This window comes from Loxodonta africana, chromosome 3 (genome assembly GCF_030014295.1).
Source record: "Loxodonta africana isolate mLoxAfr1 chromosome 3, mLoxAfr1.hap2, whole genome shotgun sequence".
Taxonomy (NCBI): domain Eukaryota; kingdom Metazoa; phylum Chordata; class Mammalia; order Proboscidea; family Elephantidae; genus Loxodonta; species Loxodonta africana.
The window spans coordinates 139,694-165,273 of record NC_087344.1 but is presented as its reverse complement, the minus strand read 5'-3'; the positions used below and the strand labels follow the sequence as shown (position 1 = coordinate 165,273).

Below are 25,580 nucleotides of genomic sequence, written 5' to 3'. Positions count from 1 at the left end.
TGATCGTGAACATTTCCTCATGTATCTGTTAGCTCCCTGAATGTCTTCTTTGGTGAAGTGCCTGTTCATGTCCTTTGCCCATTTTTTAATTGGGTTATTTGTCTTTTTGTAGCTGAGTTTTTGCAGTATGATGTAGGTTTTAGAGATCAGATGCTGACCGGAAATGTCATAGCTAAAATTTTTTTCCCAGTCTGTAGGTAGTCCTTTTACTCTTTTGGTGAAGTCTTTGGATGAGCATAGGTGTTTGATTTTTAGGAGCTCCCAGTTATCTAGTTTCTCTTCTGCATTGTTAGTAATGTTTTGTATACTGTTTATGCCATGTATCAGGGCTCCTAGCATTGTTCCTATTTTTTCTTCCATCAACTTTATCGTTTTAGATTTTTTATTTATGCCTTTGATTCATTTTGAGCTCGTTTTTGTGCATGGAGTGAGGTATGGGTCTTATTTCATTTTTTTGCAGATGGATATCCTGTTATGCCAGCACCATTTGTTAAAGAGACTGTTTTTTCTCCATTTAACTGTCTTTGGGCCTTTGTCAAATATCAACTGCTCACATGTGGTTGGACTTATATCTGGATTCTCAATTCTGTTCCATTGGTCTATGTATCTGTTGTTGTACCAGTACCAGGCTGTTTTGACTATTGTGGTGGTATAATAGGTTCTAAAATCAGGTAGTGTGAAGTCTCCCACTTTGTTCTTCTCTTTCAGGAATGCCTTACTTATCCGGGGCCTCTTTCCCTTCCATATGAAGTTGGTGATTTGTTTCTCCATCTTATTAAAAAATGTCAGTGGAATTTGGATTGGCATAGCATTGTATCTATAGATTGCTTTTGGTAGAATAGACATTTTTACAATGTTAAGTCTTCCTATCCACGAGCAAGGTATGTTTTTCTGTTTATGTAGGTCTCTTTTGGTTTCTTGATGTAGTATTTTGTAGTTTTCTCTGTATAAGTCTTTTACATCTCTGGTAAGATTTATTTCTAAGTATTTTATCTTCTTGGGGGCTATTGTAAATGGTATTGATTTGGTGATTTCCTCTTCGATGTTCTTTTTGTTGATGTAGAGGAATCCAACTGATTTTTGTATGTTTATCTTGTATCCTGATACTCTGTTGAATCCTTCTATTAGATTCAGTAGTTTTCTTGAGGATTCCTTAGGGTTTTTTGTGTATAAGATCATGTCATCTGCAAATAGATATACTTTTACTTCTTTCTTACCAATCTTGATGCCCTTTATTTCTTTATCTAGCCTAATCCTTTTTTTTTTTTTTTTTTAAATTGTTCTGGCTAGGACCTCCAGCACAATGTTGAATAAGAGTAGTGATAAAGGGCATCTTTGCCTAGTTCCCGATCTCAAGGGGAATGCTTTCAGGCTCTCTCCATTTAGGATGATGTTGGCTGTTGGCTTTGTATAAATGCCCTTTATTATGTTGAAGAATTTTCCTTCTATTCATATTTTGCTGAGAGTTTTTATCATGAATGGGTGTTGAACTTGGTCAAATGCCTTTCTGCATCAATTGCGAAATCATGTGGTTCTTGTCTTTTGTTTTATTTATATGATGGATTACATTAATTGTTTTTCTAATGTTGAACTATCCCTGCATGCCTGGCATGAATCCCACTTGGTCATGGGGATTATTTTTTTGATATGTTGTTGAATTCTATTGGCTAGAATTTTGCTGAGGATTTTTGCATCTAAGTTCATGAAAAAATTAACAAAATTGATAAACCTTTGGCCAAAGTGACAAAAAAAAAAAAAAAAAAAACAACAGGAGAGGAAGCAAATAACATGAATAAGAAATGAGGTGGGCGATATTACAACAGACCCAACTGAAATTAAAAGAATCGTATCAGATTCTTTTATTGTGATTTTCTTTTTTTGTGGTGTCTTCACCTGGTTTTAGTATCAGGGATATGGTGGCTTCATAGAATGAGTTTGGGATTTGGGAGTATTCCATCCTTTTCTATGCTCTGAAATACCTTTATTAGTAGTGGTGTTAATTCTTCTCTCAAAGTTTGGTAGAACTCTTAAGTGAAGCCGTCCAGGCCAGGGCTTTTTTTTTTTGGGAGTTTTTTGATTACCTTTCCAACTTCTTTTTTTGTTATGGGCCTATTTAGTTGTTCTACCTCTGTTTGTGTTAGTTTAGGTAGGTAGTGTGTTTCTAGGAATTCATTTCTTCTAGGTTTTCAAATTTGTTACAGTACAATTTTTCATAGTAATCTGATACGATTCTTTTAATTTCAGTTGGGTCTGTTGTAATATCGCCCACCTCATTTCTTATTCATGTTATTTGCTTCCTCTCCTGTTTTTTTTTTTGTCACTTTGGCCAATGGTTTATCAATTTTGTTAATTTTTTCAAAGAATCGGCTATTGGCCTTGTTAACTCTTTCAATTGTTTTTCTGTTTTCTATTTCATTTAGTTCTGCTCTAATTTTTATTATTTCCTTTCTTCTAGTGCCTGAAGGTTTCTTTTGTTGCTCTCTTTCTATTTGTTCACGTTATAGGGATAATTCTTTGATTTTGGCCCTTTCTTCTTTTTGGATAAGTGCATTTATTGGTATAAATTGGCCTCTGAGCACTGCTTTTGCTGTGTCCCAAAGGTTCTGATAGGAAGTGTTTTCATTCTCGTTGGATTCCCTGAATTTCTTTATTCCCTCTTTAATGTCTTCTAGAATCCAGTCTTTTTTGAGCAGGGTATTGTTCAGTTTCCAAGTGTTTGATTTCTTTTCCCTGCTTTTCCTGTTATTGATTTCCACTTTTATGGCCTTATGGTCAGAGAAGGTGCTTTGTAATATTTCAATGTTTTGGATTCTGCTAAGGCTTGCTTTATGACCTAATATGTGGTCTATTCTAGAGAATGTTCCATGTGCACTAGAAAAGAAAGTATACTTGACTGCTGTTGAGTGGAGTGTTCTGTATATGTCTATAAGGTCAAGTGCATTGATTGTGGCATTTAGATCTTCTGTGTCTTTATTGAGCTTCTTTTTGGATGCCCTGTCCTTCACTGAAAAGGGTGTGTTGAAGTCTCCTACAATAATTGTGGAGCTGTCTATCTCACTTTTCAATGGTGTTAGACTTTGTTTTATGTATCTTGCAGCCCTGTCATTGGGTGCATAAATATTTAATATGGTTATATCCTCCTGGTATATTGTTCCTTTAATTATTATATAGTGTCCTTCCTTATCCTTTGTGGTAGATTTAACTTAGAAGTCTCTTTTGTCAGAAATTAATATTGCCACTCCTGCTCTTTTTTAATTGTTGTTTGCTTGATATATTTTTTTTCCATCCTCTGAGTTTTAGTTTGTTTGTGTCTCTAAGTCTAAAGTGTGTTTCTTGTAGGCAGCAAATAGACGGATCGTGTTTTTTTAATCCATTCTGCGACTATCTGTCTCTTTATTGGTGCATTTAGTCTATTTACATTCAGCGTAATTATGGATAGGTATGAATTTAGTGCTATCATTTTGCTGTCTTTTTGTGTGTTGTTGACAGTTTCTTTTTCTCACTTAATTTTTTGTGCTGGGTAGTTTATCTTTATATATTGTCTTTTCCTCTTATTTGTTGTTGTTGATTTTGTTTCTGCTGAGTCTCTGTTTTTTTCTTGTATTTTATTTTGATTAGCAGGATAGTTAGTCTCCTTTGTGGTTACCTTCATATTTACCCCTATTTTTCTAAGTTTAAACCTAACTTTTATTTCTTTATATCACCTTGCCTTCCTCTCCATATGAAAGATCTATGACTATATTTCTTAGTCCCTCTTTATTATTTTAATGTTGTCTTCTTTTATACAAAGACATTGCTGTTTTCCTGTTTTGAGCATTTTTTTTATCTTGATTTATTTCTGTGATTTCCCTGTCTGGGTTAATATCTGATTGCTCTGTCCAGTGTTCTAGTCTTGGGTTGATGCCTGATACTATTGATATTCTAACCAAAGAACTCCCTTTAGTATTTCTTGTAGTTTTGTTTTGGTTTTTATGAAATCCCTAAACTTCTGTTTATCTGGAAAAGTCCTAATTTCACTTTCATATTTGAGAGACAGTTTTGCTGGATATATGATTCTTGGCTGGCAGTTTTTTTTCCTTCAATGCTTTATATAAGTGATCCCATTGCCTTCTTGCCTGCATGGTTTCTGCGGAGTAGTCCGAGCTTTTTCTTGTTCACTGTTCTTTGTAGGTGACTTTTCATTTATCCCTAGCTGCTCTTAAAATTCCCTCTTTATCTTTGACTTTGGTAAGTTTGATTATAATATGTCTTGGTGACTTTCTTTTAAAATCTACCTTATGTGGAGTTCGATGAGCCTCTTGGATTGATATCTTCTCATCTTTCACAATATCAGGGAAGTTTTCTGCCAACAAATCTTCAAGAGTTCTCTCTTTATTTTCTGTTATCCCTCCCTGTTCTGGTACTTCAATCACTCGTGGGTTATTTCTCTTGATAGAGTCCCACATGATTCTTAAGGTTTATTCATTTTTAAAAATTCTTTTATCTGCTTTTTCTTCAAATATATTGGTGCCAAGTGCTTTATCTTCAAGGTCACCAATTCCGCCTTCCACTTGCTCGATTCTGCTCCTCTGAGTTTCTATTGAGTTGTCTAATTCTGCAATTTTATTTTTAATCTTCTGAATTTCTGATCTCTGTCTCTCTATGGATTCTTGCAGCTTGTTAAATTTTTCATTATGTTCTTCAATAATCTTTTAAGTTTCTTCAACTGTTTTATCTGTGTGTTCCTTGGCTTTTTCCGAGTATTCCCTGATCTCCTTCCTGATGTCTTGAAGAGTTCTGTATATTAATCTTTTGAATTCTGAATCCAGTAATTTGAGGAAGGCACCTTCATCCAGAAGATCCTTTGATTCTCTGTTTTGAGAGCTTGTTGAAGCAATTGTGGTCTGTTTCTTTATGTGGTTTGATATTGACTGTTTTCCCTGAGCCATCTATAAGTTACTGTATTAGTTTATTTTCTGTTTGCTTAGTGTATCCTAGTTTCTTGCTTTGTTTTGTTTTGATACGCCCAAATGGGTTGCCTGAGTGAGCTAGCTTGATTATTTTCACCTTTGGAGCTCTGACATCTTGTCCCCAGATGGTTAGAGCTGTTATCAGGTATATGAGCTTATGAGTCCTCTCACTTTTCTTGTTTGGATTCAGCTCAGGTGTGCAGCTAGCTGGTCATCAAGTGTGTGGTATAGGCTCTATCCTACAGTCTTAGAGGGGCAGAAGTGTTTGGTGTAGGTACTGGTATCTGGTAGCAGCAGGAGGTCACACTCTGAACAAGGCAGGGGGCTGAGAACCTTCCTCCTCATGTCTGTGAGGAAAGTGTGCCCCTGTTCCATAGAGTGCACAGGTGGGTGGGTTCTGCAGATGGACCATGGGCACCCAACGCTTTTGGTTTTAAGGACTGGGAGGTACCAGTTATCTTTGGACCTCTGCCGCAGGTGGCTGAGTGACCTGAGTGGAGCCACCAGTCATTAGGCCTCTGATGTGGGTAGGTGAGGACCCTGTTTAATAGGCAAAGCGGTGTCAAATATCAAACACCCATTTCTGCACTGCACAGCTTAAACAGTTGCGGTCTGCTAACAAGGGCCTATTCTCCTGAAATAGGCACACACAGGTCCATGCAGGAGGGGAAGGTACTCAAAGTCCATGGACCATTTATGCCTAGTCAGGAGCGGCTTCTGTCCTCAGCTCCTCAGGTTAGTGGAGCTGGCAAATTATCTTTTCCCCCTGTTGTGAATTTACTTCTTCTCCAAGTCTGGGAGCATGGCTCAGGGTACTCAGATAGGTCTGTCTCAGGCCCAGGGAAATCAACAGCCACTGAAGCTGGCTTGGGGGCGGGGAGCGTGGTAAAATATACGCAAGTACTTAGCTTTTGCTGAAAGCACCGTTCTTCTCTGGCTCCGGAGGTGTGAGTACGCTGTGCAGTTGGCTGCTTCTCTCTGATAAAACTGTGGCTGAATGCTACTGTCAGTCTGCTGCAGTCACTCCTGGGAATGGTGCCTGAGGGATCCAGCGATTCAGGTCCAGCAACTCCTCTCTGCTTTTGAACCACGTCTCTAGAAGTCTGAATTCAGGGCACCAGCTCTAGGGGAAGGCTCTCTCTCTCTGTCAGCTCTGGGGGACTGTCTTTGTCTCCTTTCAGCATCTGTGGGCCTGCCATTCCTTGGAGATCTCCATGTGTCTTGGCATCAATCTTCCCCTGGGTCTAGGACATTCTCAGCACAGGGACCTGGGGTCCAAAGAACATTCTCCACTTCCAGCTCTTCTCTCTTAGTGGTGGTGAGGTCCCTCCTCTCTGCTGGCTTCTCTCTCCTTTTATCTCTTGTAAGATAAAGGTGTGACTCAGGCAAGGGCGTGACTTGAGTAAGGTGGTGACTTGAGTTACACCCTTTAGTAAGAGCAAGACTCAAAGATCCACCCCACACTAATCCTGCCTCATTAACATATAGACATTTAGGATTTACAACACATAGCTAAATCGAAAACCTGTTGCCATCTAGTCAATTCTGACTCACAGTGACCCTATAGGACAGAGGAGAGCTGTAGAACTGCCCCACAGGGTTTCCAAAGAGTGGCTGGTGGATTTGAACTGCCGACTTTTTTGGTTAGCAGCCTGAGCTCTTAACCACTATGTTACCAGGGCCCCACAACACATAAAATGGGGAATATTTACATAATACCACAAAATGGAGGCAATTATTATCAGGCCACAGAATGGAGGTTAATTGTACAGTACTGAGAATCATGGCCTAGCCAAGTTGATACATATTTTTTGGGGGGATACAATTCAATCTATGGCAGTCTCTGCACCCATCTGCCAAGGATCTCTGCTCCGCCACATCCCAGGGGCCTCTGCACCCCCCCATCTCCCAGGTGTCTCTGCTCCCCAACCCCCTTCAAGGGTTCCGTCTCTGGACTCTGTCCCCTGCCAGCTGGGGGTGTATCCTGGGTTGGGGGTGTGGGGCAAGTCCTCCAGGGAAAATTTCTGGTTACACCACAGCCCAAGTGGCAGTAGTATTTCCAAAAAGCCCTTTGCCCTTCCTTACCCAATGGTTCCTGCATTTGTTTAGAGCAAATGATAGTGAACACTGAGCCCTGGAAACCCTAGACCTCCATTAACTCCAGCCCCAAACCCACTTTCCCACCCACAGTCTTGGGTCTGTACCAACCCCAGCTCTCATCCTGGGTCACCCTCAGCCAGCCCACAGCCCCTCAGCTTGGGCCTCCTGCTGGAGCTGCGGACGCTGACTCAGTGTGCAGAGAACCTGGGGGGTAGCATGGGCTGTTTATGTTGGGGTTTACTGGCTCTGGGATGACTGGGTTGCTTCTCATTTTGTGTAGTGGTGTCCCCTCGTGTGGAAGAGCTGGCTCGACCTAAAAGGTTCTACTCAGAGTATTACAACAACAACAGGTAGGGGAAGGGGGCACTCTGAAGATAGTCAGCACAAAGCCTCCCAAGTCCAAGGGTCAGGTACCCTGAGTTCAAACTGGGGTTGGCCACTTCCTGGCTGAGTGCCCATGGGCTGGCCACTGCCCCCTCTGACCTGTAGATACATACTGTGCAATGGTGGGGGGAGGGAGAGGAGAGCATCAGAGCCGTCTAAATTCACAAGGGGAAAGGGTGAGAAGCACCACCAGCCCAAAGCTGATTCCTGTGACGTGGAGGTCGGACACATCTTCACTCTCAGCCTTTTCACCAGTTCTGACTCCAGCTGTCCCTTCCACGGCACTCTCTATGCTCTTCTGACTCTGATAATCCGTTATCATTCACCACACAGAACTCACAGGCCATACTTAAACCATAAGTGGTTTACTAAGGAACAGGGTACAACTTGGGATCAGGATCGGATTAGGAAGCAGCAAGCAAAGTCTCCCTTCTTCAGTGCAGGACAGCTCTCTCAGCTCCTGCCTACCATGCAGGCCTCTCGGCCCCCTGAGGACAGGTTCCTTTTGGTCCTGTGTTAAATGCAGGACAAACACTTTGATCCCTTGGATCTAAATCCTCACTCAAGCTCCTGATCATGGGGGTGGGGAAAGGGTCCTGGAAGGAGCTGTTCTCACAGAGGGGAATGAGGAGGGACTGAACCTAAGGACAGCCATTTGCTTATTGAGTGGGGTGACCTGGAGAGGGGGTAGGATTGTCCTTGAGAACTCTCAGGGTGATTTCTCTTAGGGATTCTTTATGAATCCTTTATTGGTGATGTTTTTAAAACCCTCTGCATTCCCCAGTTCTCCCTTATCCCCATAGACAGGAGCTGAGAAAGACATGACACGTGTACACGCAGAAACGCACAGACACGTCCCCTCTTGGCTGAGCCGGTGGTCTAAAATACTGATGTTCCTTAGGACCACTCCACATTTCCCGGGTCTCCCTTATCCCTAGAGACAGGAGCTGAGAAAGAGAAGAGAAAGAGATGACACACAGACACATCCCCTCTTGGCTCAGCCGGTGGTCTAAAATACTCATGTTCCTTAGGACCACTCCCATCTGGCCCATCCCTCGGTCTACCTTGGAATACCAACCATCTAGTCGCTTGAAGGAACTGGCCGCCCCTAGGATCCGGAATAACATTTGGAGTATAAACATGTCTGAGGTAGGTAACTCGCTCTCCTACAGGTCTCACCTCCACCCCAATCTTGGGGGGTTATGGCCCCACCCCAAAATGGGCTGGGGAAGGTGGCGGAGCTCAGTCTGGGTACTCTGTCTTTGGGCAGACTGGCTCAAAGTGCCAAAGACAACAATTCCCATTGCTTATGGGTTCTCTGGGAAACCTGAGATTTTATCTGTCGAGGAAGCGGGCAGGTTTCTCCACGGAGCATCTGTTGGGGTTTTTCTACTGTCGCTCACCTTAGTTTACCAGATCTGCCTCATTTCCATCATTTTAATACTTTATGACATACATGGACCCATAAACCTTAATTGTAGTGTGTTGTGATTTTAATGTACATAAATGGAGTCATATCTTTTTTGACTTTTCCTTCCATACGTTTTTATAGAGTGATGCATGTCAATTCATACAGAAAATGTATTTTAACTGCAGCGTTGCATTCTGTCATATGAATATACTTTGATTAATTTGATGGGGCAGGTCAAATCCACCAGCCGCTCCTTGGAAACCATACGGAGCAGTTCTACTTTGTCCTATAGGGTAGCTATGAGTCGGAATCCACTGGACGGCAATGGGTTTGGCTATTGATGGGCAATTAGGCGTTTCCCAACTTTTGCCATGGCAACAGGCTGCAGTCCCGTGCTCGTCTCCTGCGCTCAGCGGGAGCGCTTCTGGAGATGACGGCTGCTGGGCGTGCTCAAGTCCAGCTCCAAGTGAGATGGGCAGCTTGCCCTCGTACCAGCCATGCCTGAGAACGTCTCTCCTCCCATGATCTCATCCGTGCTTGATAATGTCAGACTTTTTCAATTTTGCCAAATTCGTGGGCATGAATGAATTTTGTTGCTGTAATTTTCATTTCTTTAGTTTTCATTTAGGTTTATTCTTCTAGATAATTTGCCCATTTTTCTATCATTTGTAAGGAGCCATGGTAGTGTAGTGGTTAAGCACTTGGCTGCTAACCGAAAGGTTGGTGATTCAAACTCACTAGCTGCCCTGTAGGATAAAGGTGTGGCAGTCTGCCTTGGAAACCCTACGGGGCAGTTTTCCTCTGTCCTACAGAGTCGCTGTGAGTTGGAATTGACTTGACCCCAGTGGGTTTTCTGTTGTTTCTTTAGGTTACTGATTTGAAGGGTATATATATATATCTGTATTTATGTTTATATCTTTATTTATAAAGAGTCCTGGGTGCACAATGGTTAAGTGCTCAGCTGGTAACTATAAGATTGGCAGTTCAAACCTACTCAGTAGCTCTGTAGGAGAAAGACCTGGCCATCTGCTTCCATAAAGATAGCAGCCTAGGAAACCCTGTGGAGCAGCTCCACTCTGTCACGTGGGGTTGCTATGAGTCGAAAAATCAACTCGACAGCACACCACAACAATAGACATTTTATGTATGATGGTTATTAATCCTTTGTTGAATACATTTCAAAATAACCTCTCTCTGGCTGGCACAGTTAATGTGCTTGGCTGCTAGCCAGAAGTTGGAGGTTCAAGTCCACAATGAGGACCTCAGAAGAAAGGCTTGGCAACCTACTTCTGAAAGACCACAGCTGCTGAAAACCCTATGGAGCACAGTTCTGCTCTGATACTCACAGAGTCACCAGGACACTTGATGGCAACTGCTTAGTTAGTCTCTTTTAGCTTGGCTTAGGGGGTCTTTTTGCTCCAGGGGCCTATGAGCAATTGTGGGCTGTCTTACTCCCCCTCTTCTTTCTGTCACCAGGTGTCTCAGGTATCCCGGGCAGCCCAGATGGCTATCCCCAGCCCACGGATCCTCCACTTGGCAAAGCCCAGGCCCCCAGCCACCCTGTTGGAAGAGTGGGACCCCATGCCGAAACCCAAGCCACACGTGTCAGACTATAACCGCCTCCTTCATTTGGCCAGTGAGTCGAGGGTCGCCCTGGCTCTTACGGTGTCCTTGTACCTTCCTCTCTGGCAGGTGTTCCTGACAGACACTGGACTAGGCAGGGGGCCAGAAGCCTTGGTTTGAAGCCTGGTCCTTCTGAATTTTTGCTTCCCTCTTCCTTCATTTCCTTCCTGAACCACAGACCAATTGTCCAAGTCCCTGGGAACAGTTTATACCACAGCCATGCAGGCTTCTCGGGGAGCTGGCAGAGGAGAGCTCCCCCAGTGCCCTGGAAGCAAAAATTAGAAAAGTTTGTGGTTTGAAAGCAGAGGGTGTTGTCTGAGTGGGTCTCCTAGTAGGGGCAGTGGGTGCAGGAGAGAAAGTTGGGATACAGAGAACCAAGTCGAGCTGCCAAGGTGGCTTTAAAGTGATTCTTGGTGAGAGTCCCTCCTTGTTCTTTAAAGCACTTTACATAGCCCTTCCCCCAATGATAAAAACACTAATACGTACTAATTGTGAAGAATTGGGAAAACACAGAAAACCATAAAGAATAAAAATCACCTCAAATCCCTGGTGGCACAGTGGTTAAGAGCTTGGGTGCTAACCAAAAGGTCAGCAGTTCAAATTTACCAGCAGCTCTTTGGAAATCCTATGGGGCAGTTCTACTCTGTCCTATATGGTCACTGTGAGTTGGAATCGGCTTGATGGCATTGGTTTTTTGGGTTAATTCCACCATTTTGGCATATTTCCATCTGGGTGTACATAAAAATAAACCAAACTCATTGCTGTCAAGTTGTACCTGATGGCAACAAGGTAGAGGACATACAGATACACAAATGCACGTGGCCAAGTTGTATCAGAATGTCTTCCCTGCTTATGGCTGGATAACATTCCACCGCAGGGGCTGACCACATTGTGTTTATCCATTGTCTGTTTATGGATGAACTATTTGAACTTGACACCTTTGGCCTGGAAGGTTGATGTCAGGTGGGTGGAGGCAGCCACGTGGCCATTGACTGGCTCTCGGTCCTGATGGCTGCCCCGTTCTCCCACCCCCTCCAGTGCCCAAGGCCCAATCAGACAAGTGTGTCCCCGACCGAGACCCACGCTGGGAGGTGCTGGAGGTCACCAAGAAGGCAGTGGCCAGTCCCCGGATCATCTCCCTGGCCAAGCCGAAGGTGCGCAAGGACCTCAATGAGGGCTATGATCCCTACTACATTTCTCCAGCCTCCCTGGGGGCTCAGGCATCCTCTCGCCTCTATGAGCTTGCCACCCCCAAGAATGTCACCAAAAAAGCGTGACCAGCTGGGCGCTGTGAGACGCCTTGTTCCCAGTAAACACCCAAGTGCATCTCATCCCTGTGTGTGTGTTCAGCTCTGGGCGCTTTGCTGGGGAGGGAGGCAGGGCTGGGAGGCCAGAAGGAGACGATGAAGACAATAACAGTGTTTGTGGTCCCACCCCACCTGCCCTTTGTACAGCCTTTATTTTCCAAACCACTTTCATTTACGATCTTAACTTTTCAGAACTTTTCCTTCCAAATCTCTTCCATCCAGGCTTGCTTATCCAACTCCCTCCTAGGTGCCCAGCAAGCACCTCAAACTCAGAAAAACACCTACAATAAAACCAATTAACACCTGCTGTATGACTTCATTGATCTTTACAGAGGCTGATGAGGGAGTGACTAAAATTGTCCCCATTTTACAGGAGTAGAAACTGAGGCTTGGAGAGGTTAGGAAAAGACCCAGAGTCCCTGGGGCTGCTGTGACAAATCACCACAAATTTAGTGGCTCACAACAACACACATTTATTCTCTGATAGTCCTGGAGGCCGAAAGTACAGAATCATTCCCATTGGACTAAAGTAAGGTGTTGGCAGGGCTGGTTCCTTCCAGAAGCTCCAGGAGGAATCTGTTCCCTCACCTTTTTTATCTACTAGTGACTCAGAACTCAGGTGGCTAACCAAAAGGTCAGCAGTTTGCATCCACTGGCTGCCTCTTGGAAACCCTATGGGGCAGTTTTGGTTTGGTTTTTTGTTTAGTATCCACCACATTCTCTGGCTTTTGGCCCCCTCTTCTATCTTCAGAGCTCACCACCCTGAGACCTGTTTCTACCACCACATATAAGTGAGATTACACGTGGCTGTAACAACGGGCTCAGACACAGCCACAGTTGTCAGGATGACGCAGGACCCAGCAGTGTTTTGTTCAGTTGTGTGTAGGGTCGTTATGGGTTGGAATCGACTGGACGGCACCCAAAAACAACATACAATATGTGGAGTTTTGTGACTGAATTCTTTCATGGAGCATCATGTTTTCAGGGCTCATTCATGCAGCCTGTGTCAGTGTCTTAGTGATCTAGCGCTGCTATGACAGACATACTACAAGTGGATGGTGTTATGGGCTGAATTATGTCCTCCCAAAATGTATGTCAACTTTGCTAGGCTATGATTCCCAGTATTGTGTCGTTGTCCATCATTTTGTGAGCTGATGTGATTTTCCTGTGTTGTAGATCCTACCTCTGTGATGTTAATCCACAATCAACAGCCATGGAAGCAGCAGTCAAGAAATCAAAAAACACATTGCACTGGGCAAATCAGCTGCAAAAGACCTCTTTTGGAGTGTTGAAGAGCAAAGATGTCACCTTGAGGACTAAGGTGTGCCTGACCCAAGCTGTGGTGTTTTCAATCACCTCATATGCATGCGAAAGCCGGACAATGAATAAGGAAGACCGAAGAAGAATTGACGCCTTTGAACTGTGCTGTTGGCGAAGAATATTGAATATGCCATGGACTGTCAAAAGAATGAACAAATCCGTCTAGGGAGAAGAACAACAAGAATGCTCCTTAGAAGCAAGGATGGCAAGACTACATCTCACATACTTTGGACATGTTGTCGGGAGGGATCAGTCCCTGGAGAAGGACATCATGCTTGGTAAAGTAGAGGGTCATTGAAAAAGAGGAAGAGCCTCAGTGAGATGGGTGGACACAGTGGCTGCAACTATGGGCTCAAACATAACAATGGTGAGGATGGCCCAGGACCGTGCAGTGTTTTGTTCTGTTGTGCATAGGGTCGCTATGAGTTGGAACCGACTCAAAGGCACCTAACAACAACAACTACATGATGTTAATAAGGCAGGATTAGAGGCAGTTATGTTAATGAGGCAGGACTCAATCTACAGGATTATGTTGTACCTTGAGACAACCTCTTTTGGGATGTAAAAGAGAAAATCCAGCTGAGAGGAGAGGGACCACTTACCACCAAGAAAGAAGAGTCAGGAACAGAGTACATCCGTTGGACCTGGGGTCTCTGCACTGAGAAGCTCCTAGTTCAGGGGATGATTGATGACAAGGAACTTCCCCAAGAACCGAGAGAGAGAGAAAGCATTTCCCTGGAGCTTGTGCCATGGATTCAGACTTCTAGCCTCCTAAACTGGGGAAGAGCTGCCTCCTCAAAGAAGAGTTGACCTTAAGGACGTGGATGGAGTCAAGCTTTCGGGACCTTCATTTGCTGATGCGGCACGACTGAAAATGAGAATAGCTGCAAACATCCATTAATAATCAGAATGTGGAATGTACAAAGCATGAATCTAGGAAAATTGAAAATCATCAGAAATGAAATGGAATGCAGACTACGTGGGCAGCTCCTGCCTGGAGGCGAGATGAGAAGGCAGAAGGGGACAAGAGCTGATTGAAGTCACGGGGAACACAGGGTGGAGAGGAGGAGTGTGCTGTCACGTTAGGAATAGAGGAGCCAGGGTTACATACCAAGGTGTGTATAAGTTTTTATAAGAGAGGCTGACTTGATTTGTAAACTTTCACTTAAAGCACAATTAAAAAGAAAAGAAGAAATAGAATGCATAAACATAAATATCCTAGGCATCAGTGAGCTGAAATGGACTGGTACTGGCCATTTTGAAGTGGACAGTCATATGGTCTACTATACTGGGAACGACAACTTGAAGAGGAATGACTTTGCCTTCATTGTGAAAAAGAACATTTCAAGATCTGTCCTGAAGTACGACGCTGTCAGTGATAGGATAATATCCACGTCCCTACAAGGAAGACCAGTTAATACAACTATTATTCAAATTTATGCACCAACCACTAAGGCCAGGGATGAAGAAATTGAAGATTTTTACCAGCTTCTGCAGCCTGAAATTGATTGAACATGCAATCAGGATGTATTGATAATTACTGGTATTGGAATTCAAAAGTTGGAAACAAAGAAGAAGGGTTGGTAGTTGGAAAATACAGCCTTGGTAATAGAAACGATGCCAGAGATTGCTTGATAGAATTTTGCAAAGCCAACGACTTGATCATTGCAAATACCTTTTTTCACCAACATGGGCAGCGACTATACACATTGATCTCACCAGATGGAATACACAGGAATCAAATCTAACACACCCGTGGAAAGAGACGATGGAAAAGCTCAATATCATCAGTCAGAACAAGGCCAGGGGCCGACTGTGGAACAGACCATCAGTTGCTCATATGCAAGTTCAAGCTGAAGCTGAAGAAAATTAGAACAAGTTGACGAGAGCCAAAGTATGACCTTGAGTATATCCCATCTGAGTTTAGAGACCATCTCAAGAATAGATTTGACGTGTTGAACACTAATGATCGAAGACCAGACCAGTCGTAGAACGACATCAAGGACATCATACATGAAGAAAGCAAGCGGTTATTAAAAAGGCAGGAAAGAAAGAAAACACCAAAATGGACATCAGAAGAAACTCTAGAATTTTCTCTTTAAGGTCAATGAGTTAAAGCAAAAGGGAGAAATGCTGAAGAGCTGAACAACAGGTTTCAAAGGGCAGCTCAAGAAGATAAAATATTACAATGACATGTGCAAAGAGGTAAAGATAGAAAACCAAAAAGGAAGAACACTTTCGGCATTTCTCAAGCTGAAAGAACTGAAGAAAAAATTCAAGCCTCGAGTCTCAGTACTGACGAATTCTATGTGGAAAATATTAAATGACACAGGAAGCATCAAAAGAAGATGGAAGGAATACACAGAGTCACTAGACCAAAAAGAATTGGTTGACCTTCAACCATTTCAGCAGGTAGCATATGATCAGGAACCGATGGTACTGAAGGAAGAGGTGCAAGCCCCACTGATGGCATTGGCAAAAAACAAGGCTCCAGAAACTGATGGAACACCAATCGCGATGTTTCAACAAGTGGATGCAGTGCTGGAAGTGCTCATTCGTCTATGCCAAGAAGTTTGGAAGACAGCTACCTGGTAAACCGACGGGAAGAGATCTATATTTATGCCCATGTCCAAGAAAGGTGATCCAAATGAAAATGGAAATTATTGAAAAATATCATTAATATCCCCCGCAAGTAAAATTTTGCTGAAGATCATTCAAAAGTGGTTGCAGCAGTACATCGACAGGGAACTGCCAGAAATTCAAGCCGGATTCACAAGAGGATGTGGAACAAGAGATATCACTGCTGATGTCAGATGGATCTTGGCCGAAAGCAGATAACAGAAAGAAGTTTATCTGTGTTTTGTTGTTAGGTGCTGTTGAGTCAGTTCCGACTCAAAGCGACTCTGTGTACCACAGAAAAAAACACTGCCAAGTGCTGCGCCATGCTCACTATCATTGTTTTGCTTGAGCCCAGTGTTGCAGCCACTGTGTCAATCCATCTCATTGAGGGTTTTCCTCTTTTCCGATGACCCTGAACTTTACCAAGCATCGTGTCCTTCTCCAGGGACTGATCCCTCCTGACAACATGTCCAAAGTATATAAGTCACAGTCTTGCCATCCTTGCTTCTAAGGACCATTCTGGTTGTACTTCTCCCAAGACAGATTTGTTTGTTCTTTTGGCAGCCCATGGTATATTCAATATTCTTTGCCAACGCCATAATTCCAAGGCATGAATTCTTTGGTCTTTCTTATTCATTATCCTGCTTTCGCCTGCATATGAGACGATTGAAAATACCATGGCTTCGGTCAGGCACATCTTAGCCTTCAAGGTGACGTCTTTGCTTTTCAACATTTTAAAGAGGTCCTTTGCGGCAGATTTGCCCAATGTGATGCGTTTTTTGATTTCTCAACTGCTGCTTTCATGGATGTTGATTGTGGATCCAAGTAAAATTAAATCTTGGACAACTTCAATCTTTTCTCGTTTATCATGATGTATTCCTTCCATCTTCTTTTGATGCTTCCTGCGCCGTTTAATATTTCCCCCATAGAATCGTTCACTATTGCAACTCGAGGCTTGAACTTTTTCTTCAGTTTGTTCAGCTTGAGAACTGCTGATCCTGTTCTTCCCTTTTGCTTTTCTATCTCCAGGTCTGTGCACATGTCATTACAATACTTTGTCTTCTCAAGTCACCATTTGAAATCTTCTGTTCAGTTCTTTTTCTTCAACATTTCTTCCTTTTGCTTTAGCTGCTCGATGTTCAAGAGCAAGTTTCAGAGTTTCTTTTGGCATCCCTTTTGGTTTTTTCTTTCTTTCCTGTCTTTTTAATGACCTCTTGCTTTCTTCATGTGTGATATCCTTGATGTCATTCCACAATTCGTCTGGTCTTCGGTCATTAGTGTTCAATGTGTCAAATCTGTTCCTGAGATGGCCTCTAAATTCAGGTAGGATATACTCAAGGTTGTGGTTTGGCTCTCATGGATTTGTTCTAATATCCTTCAGTTTCAACTTGAACTTGCATATGAACAATTGTTAGCCTGTTCCATAGTTGGCCCCTGGCCTTGTTCTGACTGATGATATTGAGCTTTTCCATCGTCTCTTTCCACAGATGTAGTCGATTTGGTTCCTGTGTGTTCCATCTGGTGAGGTCCATGTGTATAGTCACCATTTACGTTGGTGAAAACAGGTATTTGCAACGAAGAAGTCGTTGGTCTTACAAAATTCTATCAAGCAATCTCTGGCATCATTTCTATCGCCAAGGGCATATTTTCCAACTACTATCCTTCTTCTTTGTTTCCAACTTCTGCTTTCCAATTGCCAATAGTTATCAGTGCATCACAATTGCATGTTCAGTCAATTTCGGATGCAGAAGCTGGTAAAATCTTCAATTTTTTTTTATCCTTGGCCTTAGTGATTGGTGGGTAAATTTGAACAATAGTTGTATTAACTAGTCTTCCTTGTAAGTGTATGGATATTATTCTGTCACTGACAGTGTTGTACTTCAGGATAGATCTTGAAATGTTCCTTTTGACGATGACTGCGAGGCCATTCCTCTTCAGGTTGTCATTCCTGGCATATTAGACCATATGTTGCCCAATTCAAAATGGCCAGTACTAGTCCATTTCAGCTCACTAATGCATAGGATTTTAATATTTGTGTGTTCCGTTTCCTTTTTTGAAGATTTCCACTTTTCCTAGATTCACACTTTGTACATTCCAGGTTCCAGTTATTAATGGATGTTTGCAGCTGTTTCTTCTCGTTTTGAGTTGTCCCACATCAGCAAATGAAGGTCCCAAAAGCTTGACTCCATTCACATCATTAAGGTCAACTCCACTTTGAGGAAGCAGCTGTTCCCCAGTCGTCTTTTGAGTGCCTTCCAACCTGAGGGACTCATCTTCCGGCACTATATCAGACAATGTTCCACTGCTTTTCATAAGGTTTTCACTGGCTAATTATTTTCAGAAGTAGACTGCTGGGTCCTTCTTCCTACTCTGTCTTAGTCTGGAAGCTCAGCTGAAACCTGTCTGCCGTGGGTGACCTTGCTGGTATCTGAATACTGGTGACATAGCTTCCAACATCACAGCAACACGGAAGCCCCCGCAGTACTACATACTGACAGACACGTGGGGATTCGACTGTGTGGATCATAACAAATTATGGATAACATTGGGAAGAATGGGAATTCCAGAACGCTTGATAGTGCTCATGAGGTATCTGTACATAGATCAAGAGGCAGTCGTTTGAACAGGACAAAGGAATACTGCGTGGTTTAAAGTCAGAAAGGTGTGTGTCAGAGTTGTATCCTTTCATAATATTTATTCAATCTGTATGCTGAGCAAACAATCTGCAAAGCTGGACTATATGAAGAAGAATGGGGCATCAGGATTGGAGGTAGACTTGTTAACAACCTGCGTTGTACAGATGATGTAATTTTGCTTGCTGGAAGTGAAGAGGACTTGAAGCACTTACTGATGAAGATCAAAGACCACAGCCTTCAGTATGGATTACACCTCAACATAAAGAAAACAAAAATCCTCAAAACTGGACCAATAAGCAACATCATGATAAATGGTGAAAAGTTTGAAGTTGTCAAGAGTTTCATTTTACTTGGATCCACAATCAATGCCCATGGAAGCAGCAGTTAAGAAATCAAAGGATGCATTGCATTGGGCAAATATGTTGCAAAAGACCTCTTTAAAGTGTCAAAAAGCAAAGATGTCACCTTAAAGACTGAGGTACACCTGACCCAAGCCATAGTGTTTTCAATCGCCTCTTATGCATGTGAAAGCTGAATAATGAATAAGGAGGACCGAAGAAGAGTTGATGCTTATGAATTATAGTATTGGCAAAGAATATTGAATATACCATAAAAAATTTTTTTTTTATGGACTACTAAAAAATGCATAAATCTGTTTTGGAAGAAGTACAACCAGGACGCTGGTTAGAAGCAAAGAGGGCAAGACTGTGTCTCACATACTTTGGACACATTATCAGGAGGGACCAGTCCCTGGAGAAGGACATCTTGCTTGGTAAAGTAGAGGGTCAACGAAAAAGAGGAAAACCCTCAAGAAAATGGCTTGACACAGTGGCAGCAACAATGGGCTCAAGCATAGCAACAATTGTGAGAATGGCGCAGGACCAGCGTTTTGTTTTGTTTTGTTTTACGTGGGGTCACTATGAGTTGGAAGCGACTTGACTGCACCTAACAACAGCAACAGCAAACTGTGAGAGCATAAGTTTCAGTTCGTGGATGGCTTTAACAATGAGAAATTTATTTTCTCACAGTCTAGGAGGCTAGAAGTCCAAAATCAGGGTGCCAGCTCCAGGGGAAGGCTTTGTCTGTCCACTCTGGAGAAAGGTCCTTGTCATCAATCTTCCGCTGGTCTAGGAGCTTTTCAGATGCATCTGTCTGTTTGTCGTACCGTAGGGGCTTTTGTGTTGCTGTGATGCTTGAAGCATCTAGTCGGTTCTGACTCATAGTGACCCTATGTACAACAGAACGAAACACCGCCTGGTCCAGCTCCATCCTCACAATTATTGTTACGCTTGAGCCCATTGTTGCAGCCACTATGTCAATCCGTCTTGTTGAAGGTCCTCCTCTTTTTTGCTGACCCTCTTCTTTACCAAGCTTCTGCTTTCCAATTGCCAGTAGTTATCAGTGCATCGCAATTGCATGTTCAATCAATTTCTGATGCAGAAGCTGGTAAAATCTTCAATTTTTTCATCCTGGGCCATAGCGGTTGGTGGGTAAATTTGAATAATAGTTGTACTAACTAGTTTTCCTTGTAAGTGTATGGATATTATCCTGTCACTGACAGTGTCTTTCTCCAGGGACTTGTCCCTCCTGATAACATGTCCAAAGTACATAAGTCACAGTCTCACCATCCTTGCTTCTAGGCAGCACTCTCTCTGTATTTCTTCCAAGACAGATTTGTTCGTTCTTTCAGCAGCCCATGGTAAATTCAATATTCTTTGCCAACACCATAATTCAAAGGTGTCAATTCTTCCTGGGTCTTCCTTATTCATTGCCCAGCTTTCACATGCATAGGAGGCCCTTGAGAACATAATGACTTGGGTCAATCAGTATCTAATCCCTTTTAGTATTCCCCTACATGGATGGACCACATTGCGTTCACTGGTTCATCAGTTGATGGACATTTGGGCTGTTCCCACTTTTGAGCCACTGTGAATACCATTTCTGATGTGAGCACTTACTGAGGGTTTAATGCTTGCTAGGCATGGTTCTAAGCACTTTCATGTTCGTAACACCCGAACAGAAATATATTGTCATAATCCTCATTTTACAATGCTCACCCAGGCACTCAGACTAAAAACCTAGACCTCATTCTGGATTCCCCTCTTTCTTTTCCTCACCTCTCAAATCTGTTCCATCAGCTGCACCTTCAAGATAATCTGTAGACTTCTGTCCATTGCTACCGCCATGATCGCCACCCAAGCTGCCATCGCCTTCCTGGGAAACTGCCATTGTTGTTAGCTGCTGGCCGGTCGCCCCCATGACTCATGGTGACCCCATGTGTAATGGGATGGAATATCGTGGCTGGTGGCTGGACAGGAGCTGCATTGGCCTGGAATTGAACCTGAAACCATCTGATCCTGGACTTTTCTTTCTTGGGAGTTTGTTTTTTTTTTAATTACTGGTTCCATCTGTTTACTTGCTATAGGTCTGTTTAGATTTTATAATTCTTCTGTGGTCAGTTTTGGGAACCACGTGTTTCGAGGATTTGTCCGTTTCATCTAGGGTATCTAAGGTGCTGGAGTGCCCTAAATGGTTCTCATGGATTGAACTGTGTCCTTCAAAAATATGTGTCGTAAATTCTAACCTCTATGTCTGTGGTTATAATCCCACTTGGGAATGGGTTGCCTTTGTTACGTTAATGAGGCAGGATTAGTGTAGGTGTGTCTTGAGTCAATCTCTTTTGAGATATAAAAGAGATTAAACGAGTGAGCAGAGCAGAGATGGGGGAAGAGAGATGCCGAGCCACATGAAGATTACCCAGAAGCAGAGCAGAAGCTCAGAAGAGACAAGGACTTTCCTCCAGAGCCCACACAGAGAGAGAGCCTTCCCCTAGATTCAGCACCCTGAATTGAATTTCTAGCTTCCTAAACTGTGGGAAAATAAATTAGGTTGTTAAAGCCACTCATTTGTGGTATTTCTGTTACAGCAGCGCTAGATAACTAAGACAATGGGTGACACAAAAATATATCTTAAAAATATATCTTGGAAGAGTTATAATAAAAAAAAAAAAAGAGAACCCCTTGGCTATCAAGTCAATAAGACCAGGTGAATTAAAATGGGAAGAGTTAAGCTGGACCCAGAGTTATAGCAATATTCATTACTGAAGTCAGTAGAACAATGTCTGAAAGTTCCTGAGGACTCTGTGAAGGAAGATAGTGTAGAGAAAGAATTTTATACCTAGCCAAATTGTCACTGAAGCATTAAGAAATGTACGAGTATTTTTGAATGTGCCAGATTTCAAGGAATTTACTGAAGAAATTATGTGAGGAGTAACTTCAGACAGCCAAGAGATAAATGAATAAATCACAGCAAAAGATGTACTATGTACATATAACTTCAGAATTAACACTAAGTCTGATCTAAGAATAATGGCTGCAAGTGTAGATGTTATAAATCCCGATGTTAGAAATGGTCTAACAAAAATGGAGAGGGGCAGGAGAGAGGCGAATGGTGTGGATAAGCAGATTCCTTCATCCGAGGATATAATTTAAAACCAATAATTCCAATAATAAATAGAAGCTTAAGTACATTTAAGAGTATGATGGTAAACATTTACAAAAATCACTAGGATTCTGTAATGAAGAAGAAAGAGGGATGGAGACACGGGGAAATATGCTGGTTTAGTTTTTATAGTAGCGTCAATGGCAGCCATTGGCCACAGGTGGCTGGTGGGCTCTTGAAATGTGACTCATCTGAATTACAGCACTTGTGAGTGTAAGATACATACTGGCTTTTGAAAACTAGCATGGAAGAAAGACTGTGAACCATCTCATTAGTAACTTTTTATATTGATTACATGTTGAAAAGAATATTTTTTAGATATGTTGGGTTAAATAAAATATATTTTTAAAATCAATTCCACGTGTTTCTTTTTATTTATTTTTTTTAAATGTGGTGACTAGGAAATTTAAAATTACATATGTGGCTCCTATCATATTTCTATTGGACAGTACTGGTGTAAGGATATAGAACTAAGTACATTATATGAAATTTTAATTATAAAAGTCATCACTAGAATAAAAATACAAGCTACCCATGGTATTTTCAATCATATCATGTGCATGTGAAAGCTGGACAATGAATAAGGAAGACCAAAGAAGAATTGACACCTTTGAATTGTGGCGTTGGCAAAGAATATTGAATATACCGTGGACTGCCAAAAGAACGGACAAATCTGTCTTAGAAGAAGTACAACCAGAACAGTCCTTGGAAGCAAGGATGGCGAGACTGCATCTTACATGCTTTGGACATGTTGTCAGGAGGGATCAGTCCCTGGAGAAGGACATCATGCTTGGCAGAGTACAGGGTCAGCGGAAAAGAGGAAGGCCCTCAATGAGGTGGATTGACACAGTGGCTGCAACAATGAGCTCAAGCATAACAACGATTGTGAGGATGGTCCAGGACCGGGCAGTGTTTCATTCTGTTGTGCACAGGGTCGCTATGAGTCAGAACAGACTTGACAGCACCTAACAACAACAACCCAAATTCTTAGAAAAAATAAAACACAAACACAAAAGGTAGTGGAGGCTGTGGTGCAGAAGACTGCCCTCTGGAGCCAAGTTCTCCACCCCTAGTTTCTGGGACAGAACAGCTCTCTGGGAATTGTCCTTGCCTGAAGGGCACTATCTCACCACCCCTGGTCACTCTTATCCAATGGTCAATATGTGGGTACAAGACTGGGCAGAGAAGTGCCAGGAAAAACCCAAATGGATGCACTTGCTCAAATGTGTGTCCTTGAAAGGGTTTGCTCACGGTGATCTCTGTGCCTTTGCTGGTCTTCTAGGTGTCAGCTCAAATGCACTGCTTTTTATTTTACTTCTTTACATTTTATTAGGAAATAAATTCAAGCTTACGGGATAGTTGCAAGAACAAGTAAAGACATTCTTTTACGTATAAACCACAGAACAGTTTAGTTCACTGATTGGCTGAATGAACCAGCTGTTCCTTGTATCAGTGAACTTTTGATCACAAGGGCCTGAACCTCCAGCCCAAATGACCCGATAAACGGGGCGGGGGGTTCCCTGCCTCATGTAGCTGTAGAAGTCAGGGACAGACTTTTCAAGAGTGTTTTTCTTTCTTCAGGGGGTCAGTTCTCAGAGGGCTGGCCTAATCCTTCCGTATCAGCATCAAGCCTGGTGCATCTCAACTTCTCAATATTCCATTGCCTGATGGCTGAGCATCCACTGGGGCTCTTGAGCCCCCACCTTCCCCAATTCCATTCTTCCTGGTCTCCGTAGGAAGCACCTTTAACTCCTCCACTCATCAGTTCAAGCTGGAAATCTGGGAGTTTTCCTTCACTGCCTCTCCTCCCGCCACCTTCACTCCATCACATTTTGTGGAGTTTACCTTCCAAAACTCTCCTCTTCTTCTGACTCCCACAGCCACCACCCTGGCCCACGACTCAACCACTGTGCCTACTCACTTGTCTCCTTGCTTCCTCTGTAACCCTAACCATCTCCACACAACCTTGCTTGTTGAAAGTGAAGGGAACTTGAAGCACCTACTGATGAAGATCAAAGACCACAGCCTTCAGTATGATCACACCTCAACATAAAGAAAACAAAAATCCTCACAAGTAGACTAAAAAACATCATCATGATAAACGGAGAAAATATCGAAGTTGCCAAGGATTTCTTTTTTCTTGGATCCACAATCAACACCCGTGGAAGCACCACTCAAGAAATCAAAAGACACGTTGCACTGGGCAAATCTGCTGCAAAGGACCTCTAAAGTGTTGAAAAGCAAAGATGTCACCCTGAGAACTAAGGTGCACCTGACCAAAGCCATGGTGTTTTTAATCGCCTCATACGCATGTGAAAGCTGGACAGTGAATAAGGAAGATGAAGAAGGATTGATGCCTTTGAATTGTGGTGTTGGCGAAGAATATTGAATAAACCATGGGCTGCCAGAAGAACAAATAAATCCGTCTTGAAAGAAATACAGCCAGAATGTTCCTTAAAAGGGAGGATGTCAAGACTTGGTCTCACATATTTTGGACATATTATTAGGAGGGACCAGTTCCTGAAGAAGGACGTCATGCTTGGTAAAGCAGAAAAACCCATCGAGTCAATTTTGATTCATAACAACCCTATAGCACAGAGTAGAACGACCCCATAGGGCTTCCAAGGAGTGGCTGGTGGTTACAAACTGCCAACCTTTTGGTTCATAGCCGAGCTCTTAACCACTACACCGGGTCAGTGAAAAAGAGGAAGAACCTGGCCTAGATGAATCGACACAGTGGCTGCAACCATGGGCTCAGACAATTGTGAGGATGGTACAGGACCAGGCATTGTTTTGCTCTGTTGTACACAGGGTCGCTATGAGTCAGAAGTGACTCAACGGCACATAACAACTCCACAACTTTTTGTCCCCATGCTTCACATCAGTCTGAAATCTAAAATTTGGTGAGTCGTTGCCTCCCTTCTATTCTAAGCTCCCTGAGGGCAGGGGCTAGGACCTGCTTGTTTAAACTCCGCCCCAGCCACTCGGCACAGGCTCAGACACGAGCTTGTTACTCCGTTTCTGTTGAGTCCATTCAGGCTCCTGGAGACTCCGTGTGTGCAGAGCAGAGCTGCTCCATAGGGTTTTCAAGGCCGTGAGTATGAAGCAGATTGCTGGGCCTTCCAAGGACCCTCTGGGCGGGTTTGAACCACCAACATTTCCAATAGTAGTCAAACACTTAACGATTTGCGCCACCCAGGGACCCAGATACATGATAAAAGCTTTCCATAAATATTAAATCAACAAATGACCACGAGTTCGAATCCACCTCCCTCGCCCACCATCTGGTATGGGGTACCCATGCTTCTCAAAGCCCTTTTTAACGGTGAAGTTTCCAAGCTCAATAGGTGCACCCAATCGGTGCAGAAGTGCAGAAAGTCCCAGAACCACGCTGCTCAGCTTCCTAACCCTGGCTCTATCGCTCATGCACGGGGTGGTCCGTGACGCCGGGCCTCAGTTTCCCCATAGTTCCCGCGGGCGGGAAGAAGCCGGGCCACGTGCTCAAACGCAGGTGCGGTTGCAGGGAATCAGTATTGTGTTAACGACACCCCCTCCTCCCAGGGCCGAGGTCAGGCCGGGGGACCCGGGCCCGCGCGCAGCGAGGCCCCGGCGGTGGGCAGGCGGCGCCCCGGGTTCCCCGCCCGCGCGCGCACCTACTACGCGCCGGCCCGCGCCGGTCCCGCCCCCGCGGGCTGCAGCCAATGAGCGCGCGGCCCCGCATCCGGGGATC

General features: G+C 43.3%; 1 protein-coding gene across 1 annotated transcript in view; it reads left to right on the top strand.

Annotated features, from left to right (window-relative positions):
• SPMAP2 (sperm microtubule associated protein 2) overlaps positions 1-25,555 on the top strand; it is a 29,517-nt gene extending 3,962 nt beyond the window's left edge. Inside the window, exons 5-10 of the mRNA XM_064283087.1 lie at positions 7,330-7,399; positions 8,465-8,582; positions 10,321-10,480; positions 11,506-11,650; positions 11,685-11,757; positions 25,412-25,555. Of these exons, the coding sequence (XP_064139157.1) occupies positions 7,330-7,399; positions 8,465-8,582; positions 10,321-10,480; positions 11,506-11,650; positions 11,685-11,757; positions 25,412-25,555 (710 nt within the window). The remainder of the gene's footprint in view (positions 1-7,329; positions 7,400-8,464; positions 8,583-10,320; positions 10,481-11,505; positions 11,651-11,684; positions 11,758-25,411) is intronic.
• Positions 25,556-25,580: the final 25 nt, after the last annotated feature.